Source organism: Salvelinus fontinalis, chromosome 30, assembly GCF_029448725.1.
Source record: "Salvelinus fontinalis isolate EN_2023a chromosome 30, ASM2944872v1, whole genome shotgun sequence".
NCBI lineage: Eukaryota > Metazoa > Chordata > Actinopteri > Salmoniformes > Salmonidae > Salvelinus > Salvelinus fontinalis.
In genome coordinates this window covers 6,286,556-6,302,031 of record NC_074694.1, presented here as the reverse complement: position 1 = coordinate 6,302,031, position 15,476 = coordinate 6,286,556, and the positions used below count along the sequence as shown (strand labels likewise).

The 15,476-nt window shown below is 44.2% G+C and overlaps 1 protein-coding gene across 1 annotated transcript in view; it reads right to left on the bottom strand.

The window, feature by feature from the left end:
• The window catches only part of LOC129828572 (calcineurin subunit B type 1-like), a 44,131-nt gene that overhangs the window by 22,888 nt on the left and 5,767 nt on the right, over positions 1–15,476 (bottom strand). Inside the window, exon 2 of the mRNA XM_055889618.1 lies at positions 1,629–1,668. Within this exon, the coding sequence (XP_055745593.1) occupies positions 1,629–1,668 (40 nt within the window). The remainder of the gene's footprint in view (positions 1–1,628; positions 1,669–15,476) is intronic.

Below are 15,476 nucleotides of genomic sequence, written 5' to 3'. Positions count from 1 at the left end.
AGACCAGTACAGTTTGATAATGTATCGGGTTACTGAATCTCTGATAGAGACCAGTACAGCTTTTCCAATGGCAAATTATGCAACACTCATTACGTAACATACATTCTAATCTCTGAAACCTGCTCGTCATTACCGTAACGCACCAAAATATTTAGGGAATATTAGAAGAAAACATAATTGTGTTACAGTAATGAGGTAAATTGCTAAATAAATGTTAATAATTTAATTTTAAATGTAAAAAAATTCTGTGCTATGTTTAACTCTGTAATAGGCTGGGGCCATCAGCAGGCCCCAGCCCAACAGCAGGCCCCAGCCCAACAGCAGGCCCCAGCCTAGCAGCAGGCACCAACCCAGCAGCAGGCACCAACCCAGCAGCAGGCCCCAGCCTAGCAGCAGGCTCCAGGCCAGCAGCAGGCCCCAGCCCAGCAGCAGGCCCCAGCCTAGCAGAAGGCCCCAGCCCAGCAGCAGGCCCCAGCCTAGCAGAAGGCCCCAGCCCAGCAGCAGGCACCAGCCTAGCAGCAGGCTCCAGGCCAGCAGCAGGCCCCAGCCTAGCAGAAGGCCCCAGCCCAGCAGCAGGCACCAGCCTAGCAGAAGGCCCCAGCCCAGCAGCAGGCCCCAGCATAGCAGCAGGCCCCAGCCTAGCAGCAGGCACCAGCCTAGCAGCAGGCCCCAGCATAGCAGCAGGCCCCAGCCTAGCAGCAGGCACCAGCCTAGCAGAAGGCCCCAGCCCAGCAGCAGGCCCCAGCATAGCAGCAGGCCCCAGCCAGCTGAGAAACGAGAGTTCCTTGACCAAAGATGCTACACATTTAGCTTAGTGCGTTAGCCATTAGCCCATGATGGATATTGGAGCTGGGGTAAGAGGTTCAATTCCTAAAGCTTTTCAAATCCTTCAGGGGAGTGAACAAGTGTGGGGAGGAGGAGGAAGAATAGTAATTGGGCTGAGGGCTAGTCACGGGAGTATCTGTCTGTCTGTCTGTCTGTCTGTCTGTCTGCCTGCCTGCCTGCCTGCCTGCCTGCCTGCCTGCCTGCCTGTCTGTCTGTCTGTCTGTCTCTCTGTATGAGCAGTGGAGTGGCGCTTCAACCGTATTGCAAACAAACATTGAAGAGTTGGGGCCAAGGACAAGGGCTCGGGAGAGAATTGGGACCATCATTCTGTTTGTCTGTCTCTATTTCTGTCTTTCTCTTTTTCTGCCTGTCTGGCTGATGAGGTGAACAGCTGTTGATAGGGAGAGGAAGGTTGGGGGAGAAGCATGGTCTGTGGGGAGAGGAAGAGGGGCGGGTCCTTACGGAGCTGGAAATATCCCAGACTAATTAAGTCTCTCCTCAGGCTGCTTGCTTGTCCCTGAGTGTCTCCCCTGGCTCCAGCAGAACGCCTGGCTGAGATCCTCAGTGTCGTCTTAGTTTCATCTATATATCTATGCTGTCTGTGTTTTTGGTTGGGTTTCTTTTGAGCGTATGAAGCTCTATGATAATGTTGGCTAGTCTGAGGAAATAGAGACAGCCAGCAAGCTCAGACAAGCAAAAGTAGGAGAGGGTAGAGGGAGGAGGTTTCATTTTCTGACTAAGAATGTGCCTGACTAAGAATGTGCCTGACTAAAAACGGCAGTTAGTAAATCAAAGACACTTACAATGCGAGCACATTTCCAGAGGGTAACTTGCTTCATTTCCCTGCAGAGGAGAAACAGAAGGCAATAGGTGAGAAATACGGGACATACTGTAGAGAGGTGAGACATGTTTGCGTCATGTGCATTCAAGGTAAAAACAGAAATACTGGTCAAAACGTTGGAAAAGCTATGGGATACGATCCTCATGACGTATTTTAGGTGTTTCAGACTGCAGAGGCACTACTCCTTATCCCACTGCTACTATCTCAAAATGGAGGTTAATACAAATCATTGAACAAAAATATAAACGCAACATGCAACAATGTCAAAGATTTTACTGAGTCACAGTTCACATATAAGGAAATCAGTCAGGGACTGATAGATAGAACATGGGGTCGCGTTCATTAGGGAACACGGTAGCGAAAAGGTTTACAACAGAAAACAAAAATGAGCATATCTTAATATGAATTATTTTAACATTTCCACAAGGTAGCCTAACAGTAGAAAAAGCAGAGCCTAATTATAGCTCGCTTCACACACATCAATACGTAGCCTCTACAACCCGGGGGACATCCGTTAACCCAACCGACACCTGACGTGGCCCTCATTTTCAAACCACACAATGGCTTCTCTCGTTACCATAGGAATGACTCATAATGAACTCATGAGATCATGATGAACTAATCTCTCACAGTTGTGTTAGTAGGCCTAAAGTGGGCTACAGACAACAGGCGGGCAAAGCTAGTAATAATATATGCCATTTAGCAGACGCTTTTATCCAAAGCGACTTATGTGTGCATACATTTTACATCATGGGACGGCCCTGGGAATCGAAACCACAATCCTGTCTGTTGCAAGCGCCATGCTCTACCAACTGATCTGTAGCGGGGCAATGCAGGCTACAGGTAGACTGAGTCCCAGATCTGGGTCAGCCGTGTTATTGTGTTATTCAGCTACAGGAGGTAGTAACGTCCTGTAATATTAATGCTCGTCTCATACTGAGACATCACTACGGGAGGAAGTAACATCCTGTAATATTAACGCTCGTCTCATACTGAGACATCACTACGGGAGGAAGTAACATCCTGTAATATTAATGCTCGTCTCATACTGAGACATCACTACGGGAGGAAGTAACATCCTGTAATATTAATGCTCGTTTCATACTGAGACATCACTACGGGAGGAAGTAACATCCTGTAATATTAATGCTCGTCTCATACTGAGACATCACTACGGGAGGAAGTAACATCCTGTAATATTAATGCTCGTTTCATACTGAGACATCACTACGGGAGGAAGTAACATCCTGTAATATTAATGCTCGTCTCATACTGATACAAAAATAAAGTAAATAAGGACCAGGTTAGGCTATAGATAGGCAAGTGATCGACTGGGTTCAGACCTGGGTAAAAAATACCTGTGTATTTGTCATTTAAATATGTATTTTCGGTGTATTTGAGTATTCAAACCCTTCTGCGTAAAATCTGTCACAAACGCAGCACACCTGCTCAGTGGTGTACACGATCCCATTTGATACAGGATGTTATCTCCTTTATTCCGGCGTGGGGCCGGACTCCTCCATTCTACTTTCTATTTTAAATTGCTGTCCTAGAACAGAAGGAGAAGCCTACCCAGAGACAGCAGACTCAGAAATACAATGGGCGTCTTCAAATCAAACTGTATCTGTCACATGCTTCGTAAACAACAGGTGTGGACGAACAGTGAAATACTTACAGTGAAAATAGAGAAATAATAGAAAAGTAAAACGTAATAATATTAATAATAATAAATACACAATGAGTAACGATAACTTGGCTAAATACACGGGGTACCAGTACCTAGTCCATTTATATACACAGGGTACCAGTACCTAGTCCATGTATATACACAGGGTACCAGTACCTAGTCCATCTATATACACAGGGTACCAGTACCTAGTCCATGTATATACACAGGGTACCAGTACCTAGTCCATGTGCAGGGGTACGAGGTAATAACTTGTCTATATACACAGGGTACCAGTACCTAGTCCATGTGTAGGGGTATGAGGTAATAACTTGGCTATATACACAGGGTACCAGTACTGATTAACGATAACTTGTCTATATACACAGGGTACCAGTACTGAGTCCATGTGCAGGAGCACGAGGTAGTAACTTGTCTATATACACAGGGTACCAGTACTGATTAACGATAACTTGTCTATATACACAGGGTACCAGTACTGAGTCCATGTGCAGGAGCACGAGGTAGTAACTTGTCTATATACACAGGGTACCAGTACTGATTAACGATAACCTGTCTATATTCACGGGGTACCAGTACTGAGTCCATGTGTAGGGGTATGAGGTAATAACTTGGCTATATACACAGGGTACCAGTACTGAGTCCATGTGCAGGGGTACGAGGTAATAACTTGGCTATATACACGGGGTACCAGTACCGAGTCCATGTGCAGGGGTACGAGGTAATAACCTGGCTATATTCACAGGTACCAGTACTGAGTCCATGTGCAGGGGTACGAGGTAATAACCTGGCTATATTCACAGGTACCAGTACTGAGTCCATGTGCAGGGGTACGAGGTAATAACCTGGCTATATTCACAGGTACCAGTACTGAGTCCATGTGCAGGGGTACGAGGTAATAACCTGGCTATATTCACAGGTACCAGTACTGAGTCCATGTGCAGGGGTACGAGGTAATAACCTGGCTATATTCACAGGTACCAGTACCGAGTCCATGTGCAGGGGTACGAGGTAATAACCTGGCTATATTCACAGGTACCAGTACTGAGTCCATGTGCAGGGGTACGAGGTAATAACTTGGCTATATACACGGGGTACCAGTACCGAGTCCATGTGCAGGGGTACGAGGTAATAACCTGGCTATATTCACAGGTACCAGTACTGAGTCCATGTGCAGGGGTACGAGGTAATAACTTGGCTATATACACGGGGTACCAGTACCGAGTCCATGTGCAGGGGTACGAGGTAATAACCTGGCTATATTCACAGGTACCAGTACTGAGTCCATACGCAGGGGTACGAGGTAATAACCTGGCTATATTCACAGGTACCAGTACTGAGTCCATGTGCAGGGGTACGAGGTAATAACCTGGCTATATTCACAGGTACCAGTACTGAGTCCATGTGCAGGGGTACGAGGTAATAACCTGGATATATACACAGGGTACCAGTACTGAGTCCATGTACAGGGGTACGAGGTAATACCTTGGCTATATACACGGGGTACCAGTACCGAGTCCATGTGCAGGGGTACGAGGTAATAACCTGGCTATATTCACAGGTACCAGTACTGAGTCCATGTGCAGGGGTACGAGGTAATAACCTGGCTATATTCACAGGTACCAGTACTGAGTCCATGTGCAGGGGTACGAGGTAATAACTTGTCTATATTCACGGGGTACCAGTACCGAGTCCATGTGCAGGGGTACGAGGTAATAACCTGGCTATATTCACAGGTACCAGTACTGAGTCCATGTGCAGGGGTACGAGGTAATAACTTGTCTATATTCACAGGGTACCAGTACTGAGTCCATGTGCAGGGGTACGAGGTAATAACCTGGATATATACACAGGGTACCAGTACCGAGTCCATGTACAGAGGCAATAACTTGGCTATATACACAGGGTACCAGTACTGAGTCCATGTGCAGGGGTACGAGGTAATAACTTGTCTATATTCACAGGGTACCAGTACTGAGTCCATGTACAGGGGTACGAGGTAATACCTTGGCTATATACACGGGGTACCAGTACCGAGTCCATGTACAGAGGCAATAACTTGGCTATATACACAGGGTACCAGTACTGAGTCCATGTGCAGGGGTACGAGGTAGTAGTAGTATCAGTAGTAGTAGTAGTATCAGTAGTAGTAGTAGTAGCAGTAGTAGTAGTAACAGTAGCAGTAACTAGTAGCAGTAACAGTAGCAGTAACTAGTAGCAGTAGTAGTAGTAGCAGTAGTAGTAGTAACAGTAGCAGTAACTACTAGTAGTAGTAGTAGCAGTAGCAGTAGCAGTAACAGTAGTAGTAGTAGTAGCAGTAGTAGTAGTAGTAGTAGCAGTAGCAGTAACTAGTAGTAGTAGTAGTAGTAGCAGTAACTAGTAGTAGTAGTAGCAGTAGCAGTAACAGTAGTAGTAGTAGTAGCAGTAGTAGTATCAGCAGTAGCAGTAATTAGTAGTAGTAGTAGTATCAGCAGTAGCAGTAATTAGTAGTAGTAGTAGCAGTAGTAGTAATAACAGTAGCAGTAACTAGTAGTAGTAGCAGTAGCAGTAACAGCAGTAGCAGTAGTGTATGTGATGAGTCAAAAAAGCTTGTAGTGCCTTGCCGTCAGAAGCCAAGCAGTTGCCATACCAAGCGATGATGCTGCCAGTCAAGATGCTCTCAATGGTACAACTGAATAACTTTACGAGGATCTGAGGGTCCATGCCATATCTTTTCAGCATCCTGAGGGGAAGAGGTGTTGTCGTGCCCTCTTTACGACTGTGTTGGTGTGTTTGGACCACGATAGATCCTTAGAGATGTGGACACGAGGAACTTGAACCTCTCTACCCGCTCCACTAAAGCCCCGTCGATGTGAATGGGGGTGTGTTCGGCTCTCCTTTTCCTGTAGTCCACGATCAGCTCCTTTGTCTTCCTGACGTTGAGGGAGAGGTGGTTGTCCTGGCACCACACTGCCAGGTCTCTGACCTCCTCCCTTTTGGCAGTCTCATCGTCGTCAGTGATCACCGTTGTGTCGACGGCAAACTTAATGATGGTGTTGGAGTGGTGCACAGGCACGTAGTTGTAGGAAAACATGGAGTACAGGAGGGGACTAAGCAGTGAAGGCACTTGCCAGCTGGTCAGCGCATGCTTTGAGTACGCGTCCTGGTAATGCATTAAAGGTCTTACTTACATCGGCTACGGAGAGCGCGATCACACAGTTGTCCGGAACAGCTGGTGCTCTTATGCATGGTTCAGTGTTGCTTGCCTTGAAGCGTGTAGCTCAGTTGGTAGAGCATGGCGCTTGCGACGACAGGATTGTAGGTTTGATTCCCACAGGGGACCAGTATGTAAAAAGTATGAAAATGTATGCACTCATTACTGTAAGTCGCTCTGGTTAAGAGTGTCTGATAAATGACTAAAATTGAAGACATTTAGCTCGTCTGGTTGGCTCGCGCACTGGGCAGCTCGTGGCTGGGTATCCCTTTGCAATCCATGATAGTGTGCCAGCCCTGCCACATCCAAAGAGTATCAGAGCCGGTGTAGTAGGATTCAATCTTAGTCCTGTATTGACCCTTTGCCTGTTTGATTGTTCGTTGGAGGGCGTAGCAGGATTTATTATAAGTGTCTGGGTTAGTGTACCGCTCCTTGAAAGTGGCAGTTCTAGCCTTTAGCTCAGTGCGGATGTTGCCTGTAATCCATGGCTTCTGGTTTGGATATGTACGAACGGTCACTGTGGGGACGACGTCATCGAGGCACTTATTAATGAAGTTGCTGACTGATCTGGTATGCTCCTCAATGCCATCAGATGAATCCCGGAACATATTCCAGTATGTGCTTGCGAAACAGTCCTGTAGTTTAGCATCCACTTCATCGGGCCACTTCCGTATTGAGCACGTCACTGGTACTTCCTGTTTGAGTTGATACGATTGCCTCGAACAGAGTTCGTCAAGTTTATTCTCCGGTGATCGTACATTCGCCAATAGAACACAGGGTATAGGTGGATTATTTACTGACGCCGCCGTAGTTTCATCAGTGTACCTGCACGTCGGCCTCTATTTCGCCGTCTCTTTCTCTTCCAAGTGTCGGGGATTAGGACCTGGTCCCGGGCGTGAGCAGTATGTCCTGCGCCGCCGACTTCATCCAAAATGAAGGTTAGTGATAGCGGTTCTGATGTTGAAAAGCTCTTTTTCGGGTCATAGGAAACAATGGCGGAAAACAATATGTACAACAAAAAAATTAAAATCTGCTCAAAAAACGAGTCAGGAGCCACGTAAAATGTCTGCTGTTCCTTCCAGCACCATTCTCATACTTCCTTATTTATGAGCTATTTCTCAATGATACTACTGCTATAAAAAAATAACTATAAAACAAGAATTTTAAATAAGTTGTATGTACAGTAGTGCATGGGTTTACAGGGACATATCATTCTCTCCCTGAAATTGGGGACACCTGGTATTGGCTGCAGTGCAATAAATATATGCGCTGCCAGCACTTCACCCTCCTCCAACCGTCTATCACGGTCCAGCACTGCCGCCCCCCTCGCCCACAACAGCTAGCCACAGTAACAGCACTCAATCTATCTAACTACATGGAGAAAACCTGGCACTCCAAAACGTGGTTGGGAGCCAGTAGGGAGTTCCCTGTGTGTGTGTGTGTGTGTGTGTGTGTGTGTGTGTGTGTGTGTGTGCGTGCGTGCGTGCGTGCGTGCGTGCGTGCGTGCGTGCGTGTGTGTGTGTGTGTGTGTGCCTGACTGAGTGGGAGATACCCTAGCCCTGCAGGCCTGCAAGTATCCAGCCAGGATAATCATTGAGAATAGAGGAGTATCCAGGCAGGATAATCATTGAGAATAGAGGAGTATCCAGGCAGGATAATCATTGAGAATAGAGGAGTATCTAGGCAGGATAATCATTGAGAATAGAGGAGTATCCAGGCAGGATAATCATTGAGAATAGAGGAGTATCCAGGCAGGATAATCATTGAGAATAGAGGAGTATCCAGACAGGATAATCATTGAGAATAGAGGAGTATCCAGGCAGGATAATCATTGAGAATAGAGGAGTATCCAGGCAGGATAATCATTGAGAATAGAGGAGTATCCAGGCAGGATAATCATTGAGAATAGAGGAGTATCCAGGCAGGATAATCATTGAGAATAGAGGAGTATCCAGGCAGGATAATCACTGAGAATAGAGGAGTATCCAGGCAGGATAATCATTGAGAATAGAGGAGTATCCAGACAGGATAATTCCTAGCTACACCCAGGAATAAAGTGATGGGGAAACATCTCCTGACAACGTAATACACACGTGCACGCACGCACGCGCACGCACGCACGCACGCACACACACACACACACACACACACACACACACACACACACACACACACACGGTATTCCCTCTAAGGGGCAGTGTTACCTCCAGTCTAGACCTGCAAAGGTATGTTAAGAACAGCGATTAGCAAGGGGTTACAAAGGATTAGAATGTGACTTTCCCTGATCTCATAACAACAAAACACACACACACACACACACACACACACACACAGCATACGCACAGCATCCACACACACACAGCGTACACACAGCATACACACACACACACCATACACACAGCATACACACACACAGCACACACACACACCCACACACACAGCATACACACAGCATACACACACACACACAGCATACACACACACACACACAGCATACACACACACACACAAACACACAGACACACACACAGCATACATACACACACACACACACACACACACATGTGTAAAGCACATAACTAGGCCTGTTTCTAAGACAAACAAAGGTTTACATCTGTTAGGGGGGGAAAAGAGAGAGCAATTTTTAGGATGTTTACAAGGATGTGGAATGCTAGTTTCACCATAAAGGTAAGGTCAGTCCCATTCCAAGACAGGTGGCAAAGCACTATTTAAAAAAATGTATGTAGCCTACACTGGTCAAATGCAGGTTGAGTGAGGTAAGGATTTAGAAAGGAGATTTAGGATTACAGAGTTACAAAGTTAAGGCCTCACATCAACTCTGCGGAGGATGGTTGTGTCAGAAATAACACATCTCCGCAATAAACTAGATGTTTTAAGCTCACATCTTAATACGCCTCTTAAGATGTAAATTAGGCATCTCAGAGGAGAGAGAGAGAGAGAGAGAGAGAGAGAGAGAGAGAGAGAGAGAGAGAGAGAGAGAGAGAGAGAGAGAGAGAGAGGGAGAGAGAGAGAGAGAGAGAGAGAGAGAGAGAGAGGGAGAGAGAGAGAGAGAGAGAGAGAGAGAGGAGAGAGAGAGAGAGAGAGAGAGAGAGAGAGAGAGAGAGAGAGAGAGAGAGAGAGAGAAAGAGAGAGAGAGAGAGAGAGAGAGAGGGAGAGAGAGAGGTAGAGACCCTGTCCGTGTGTGTTTGTTCGTCAATAATGCATGTTTCATTCAGAATCAATTAGACTACAACACACATTTAGCATGATTAACAGTCTGTCAACACTGTTGTTTCAGCTGATGCATCCCTACATCAAACAAAACTAGACTCATTAGGATATCTACCTGGTAGAAGGGATATCTATCTGGTAGAAGGGATGTTTATCTGGTAGAAGGGATGTTTATCTGGTAGAAGGGATGTTTATCTAGTAGAAGGGATGTTTATCTGGTAGAAGGGATGTTTATCTGGTAACAGGGATGTTTATCTGGTAGAAGGGATGTTTATCTAGTAGAAGGGATGTTTATCTGGTAGAAGGGATGTTTATCTGGTAGAAGGGATGTTTATCTGGTAGAATGGATGTTTATCTAGTAGAAGGGATGTTTATCTGGTAGAAGGGATGTTTATCTGGTAGAATGGATGTTTATCTGGTAGAAGGGATGTTTATCTGGTAGAAGGGATGTTTATCTGGTAGAAGGGATGTTTATCTGGTAGAAGGGATGTTTATCTGGTAGAAGGGATGTTTACCTGGTAACAGGGATGTTTATCTGGTAGAATGGATGTTTATCTAGTAGAAGGGATGTTTATCTGGTAGAAGGGATGTTTATCTGGTAGAAGGGATGTTTATCTGGTAGAAGGGATGTTTATCTGGTAGAAGGGATGTTTATCTGGTAGAACTTTCCTTATTATTTATACAAAGCAGGAGTCGGGATCCAAATCCCAAACAGGCCATCACAATGAACCCCAACATAATGTTCTGACCGTATCTCATATGTGTCTATTATCTTGGTAAAAATGTGCATGTTAACAGATAAGTCTATTTGATCTTTTTTTAGACCTGAATATAGACTGGTTTTCATCGAGCTGTCCACTCCAGAATGTCGACCCACTCTGTAACCAGGGGCCTGTAAATCTGGTTCAAATTACTACGTAATCAACCTACCAGGGTGTTTACAAACAGGACAGTGTATTGATCACATCTTTTACTAATGCTGCAGAACTCTGTATCCACACCCATTGGATGTAGTGACCATCATATAGTGGCCTAAAAAAAGTATATAAGGTTTTCTAGTGATTCCTGTGTTGAAGATGTAAAAGAAAAGAGATGTGTTGGTCTGATGTGATTAATGAGGAGCATCCAGGCGCTGCACGTGATGCATTTATAAAACTGTTTCTTCCAATTACTGATTACGAAATTGACAGTTAGAACTGTTAAGGCCCCGTATATTGATGAGGAATTGACTGTTAGATGTTAAGGCCCCGTATATTGATGAGGAATTGACTGTTAGAACTGTTAAGGCCCCGTATATTGATGAGGAATTGACTGTTAGACCTGTTAAGACTCCGTATATTGATGAGGAATTGACTGTTAGAACTGTTAAGGCCCCGTATATTGATGAGGAATTGACTGTTAGAACTGTTAAGGCCCCGTATATTGACGAGGAATTGACTGTTAGAACTGTTAAGGCCCCGTATATTGATGAGGAATTGACTGTTAGAACTGTTAAGGCCCCGTATATTGATGAGGAATTGACTGTTAGAACTGTTAAGACTCCGTATATTGATGAGGAATTGACTGTTAGACCTGTTAAGACTCCGTATATTGATGAGGAATTGACTGTTAGATATTAAGACTCCGTATATTGACGAGGAATTGACAGTTAGACCTGTTAAGGCCCCGTATATTGATGAGGAATTGACTGTTAGATGTTAAGACTCCGTATATTGATGAGGAATTGACTGTTAGAGGTTAAGACTCCGTATATTGATGAGGAATTGACCGTTAGAACTGTTAAGGCCCCGTATATTGATGAGGAATTGACTGAAAAGCTGTATGGTTGAGAGAAATGAAGCAATAGGAGTGGCTAATAAGTCTGGCTGCACATCTGATTGGCTGACGTATTGTAAATTGAGAAATTATGTGACTAAACCGATGAAAAAGAAGAAGAAACTGTATTATGAAACCAAGATCAAAAAATATAAAGAATGATGGGGGAAAAATCTTTGGAGTACTTTAAATTAAATTATGGGCAGAAACAACCTTTTGATGTTGCTAATTACTTTGATGACTATTTAATTTGCAAAGTGGGCAAACTCAGGCATGAAATGCCAACATCAAACTGTGAGCCATTATATTCATGCATAACAGACCTAACAATGAAAGAAAAGCATTGCAATTTAGAATTTTGTAAAGTTAGTGTGGGTGAGGTGGACATTTTTTTGTTGTTGTCCATCAATAATGAGAAACCACCTGGTATTGACGACTTAGATCACAGCTGTCAAACTCATTCCACGGGGGGCCGAGTGTCTGCGGGTTTTCGCTCCTCCCTTGTACTTGATTGATGAATTAACATCACTAATTAGTTAGGAACTCCCCACACCTGGTTGTCTAGGGCTTTATTGAAAGGAAAAAATGAAAACCTGCAGGCACTAGGCCCTCCGTGGAATGAGTTTTACACCCCTGACCTAGATGGAAAGCTCCTGAGGATATGGTAGTGGACTATATTGCCTCTCCTGTATTTTTATTCTGTACAGGCTTTCTTCTTTTCACTCTGTCATTTAGGTTAGTATTGTGGAGTTACTACAATGTTGATCCATCCTCAGTTTTCTCCTATCACAGCCATTAAACTCTGTAACTGTTTTAAAGTCACCATTGGCCTCATGGTGAAATCCCTGAGCGGTTTCTTTCCTCTTCGGCAACTGAGTTAGGAAGGACGCCTGTATCTTTGTGGTGACTGGGTGTATTGATTTGTTTTACCCATCTACCAATAGGTGACCTTTGCGAGAAATTGGAAAACCTCCCTGGTCTTTGTGGTTGAATCTGTGTTTGAAATTCACTGCTCAACCGATGGACCTTACAGATAATTGTATGTGTGGGGTACAGAGATGAGGTAGTCATTCAAAAATCATGTTAAACATTATTATTGAACACAGAGTGAGTCTATGCGACTTATTATGTGACTTGTTAAGCACAGTTTTACTCCTGAACATCTTCAGCCATAACAAAGGGGTTGAAAACTTATTGACTCAACACATTTCAGCTTTTCATTTTGAATTAATTTGTAAACATTTCTAAAAAACATAATTCCACTTTGACATTATGGGGTATTGTGTCTAGGCCAGTGACACATAATCTCAATTTAATCCATTTTTAAATTCAGGCTGTAACACAACAAAATGTGGAATAAGTCAAGGGGTGTGAAAACGTTCTGAAGAGTCTGATTAGACTTTAAAGCACTTCTTTGGGTGTTGGAAGTTGAAACTAACACATCGCACCGAATGTGGATCTAGCATTCGTGCGATTCTACATGTAAAATCGGTGCGCACTCGGTTCACATATTACTTTCAGAGGTGCTGAGTACTCTCGGCCACCGAACGCTACTGGTGTGTCTGAGCCCTAAGCGCAGTAGATCTTAAAAACATCGATGCCTCTCTTGACCTTATTTAAACCTCCACCGACTTTGTGTTGATGTGCCAAGCAGTTTGACCAGCTCCAGTCCATCAGCATTAGCTGTATATACATATAGGCCACTATCAGTTGATTAATGTGTGACTGGTGGTCCCCCAGGATATGAAAATATACTCGACATCCTCAATGCCATCCTCAATTGTGCTGAGGAGTATTTTTCCCGCTCATATAGGAGTAATAAAAGCCTAGTTCATACATTTTTTCAAAAAATAAAAGGTTAATTTAAAAAAAACATTTTTTTTTAAATCTCTCAATTTATCAGAACCCTCGGCACCCCTTGTTCCCGCGGCTATGTCAACCGCAAATCTATATAATACCTTGTTCCCGCGGCTATGTCAACCGCAAATCTATATAATACATGTTTTATAAACAACTTGCAACCCCCCTTTGTACAGCCTTTATAAAGTCTAACTGAATGTAAAGTGTAACCCTATAGCACAGACCTATTAGGGAGATGATGATGCATAAGCTATATTAGGGTTTGTCATGATGTGTCATACTAATTAGAGCTTTCAGGAGGAGCTCTAAGCCACCGGGTCACGATGATGATGTAATGTTTTGAAAGGCTTATTGATTCACGTAACCTAGTAGTAACTAAGCAACCGATTTGTTCTGTCGTACCTTTGCCATTTGCTTTCTTTGAGGCATTATTTTTGGCTCCATTTGACCTCTCTTTTTTAAGTTTACACAGGCAGCCCAATTTTTATCTTTTGCCACTAATTTTGTCTTCTGACCAATCAGATCAGATCTTTTGACCACAATTGGGCAAAAGATCCAAATTGGGCTGCTTGTGTAAACCCAGTCATAGAGGTTTCAGTCTTGACTATTAGGAGAAGCCCTACATGAGATCAAAAGGTCATGTTTTGGTCGTCCTGTGTGGCTGAGTTGGTAATGTTTTGGTGTTTCTGTGTGGCTGAGTTGGTAATGTTTTGGTGGTCATGTGTGGCTGAGTTGGTAATGTTTTGGTGGTCCTGTGTGGCTGAGTTGGTAATGTTTTGGTGGTCATGTGTGGCTGAGTTGGTAATGTTTTGGTGGTCATGTGTGGCTGAGTTGGTAATGTTTTGATGGTCCTGTGTGGCTGAGTTGGTAATGTTTTGAAGGTCCTGTGTGGCTGAGTTGGTAATGTTTTGGTGGTCCTGTGTGGCTGAGTTGGTAATGTTTTGGTGGTCCTGTGTGGCTGAGTTGGTAATGTTTTGGTGGTCCTGTGTGGCTGAGTTGGTCATGTTTTGGTCGTCCTGTGTGGCTGAGTTGGTAATGTTTTGGTGGTCCTGTGTGGCTGAGTTGGTCATGTTTTGGTCGTCCTGTGTGGCTGAGTTGGTAATGTTTTGGTGGTCCTGTGTGGCTGAGTTGGTAAACTGGCACCACCAGGGTCGTATGTTCGAATTCCGTTGGGGTCGTCATACTAAAATGCATCGACTACTGTTTTTCACGTTGGATAAAAAGGTCTCCTAAATGGCATAATTGGTTACTTCATTATAATGACTCGTTGATTTACAACTATCCGGCTTGATTTGTTTTGTCAAATATGTGCCATTTGCTTTCTTTACGGCAATATTTTGTGCCTCTTGTCTCAATACATTCTCCGTAGCAGCGTAGTCAGACCACGATTGCTAGTATCCACCAGGAGAAGAGAGTAACAGAGTCACAGTCCGTGTGGACGGATTACGTGCTATAATCTGAAAATAATAATAAAAATATCAGCAGGCTAAAATACTCTCACTAGCTAATCCTCTCGAGCATGTGTGTTTAGGGCAGGGGTGTTAAACCCATACTCCTGAAGGAAGACTGAATTTCATCCTTCCATCTGATGTGGTACTACTCTAGCTCATTTGATAGATCATGGTGCTTGCAATGCCAGGATAGTGTGTTTGATTCCCAGGACCAGCAGTAAGTAAACATTTTACACACGCATGACCGTAAGTTCGCTTTGGATAAGTAGCGTCTGCTAAATGGCACATATTATATTGATGATTCTGTCTGAGAGTTGTGGGTGCGTGTGGACAGACCTTGTTAGGGTCTAGGTGGGTCTTTTTTTTTTATAAATAAAGAACAATCTGCCTGCGTGTAAATCCACAGTCTGAGGCACAGAGACTGTAAGCAGCTGGCCCTGTCTTATCTTTGGCCTGACCGTGGAGATTCTGAGATCCAGGATGGAACAGTTGAGTCCCAGTGGGACTGTTTGGCCCACATGGACTGGAGCGCGTAGTCTGGGTTTAGGACGGAGGTCTTCAAAGCTAAGTTGA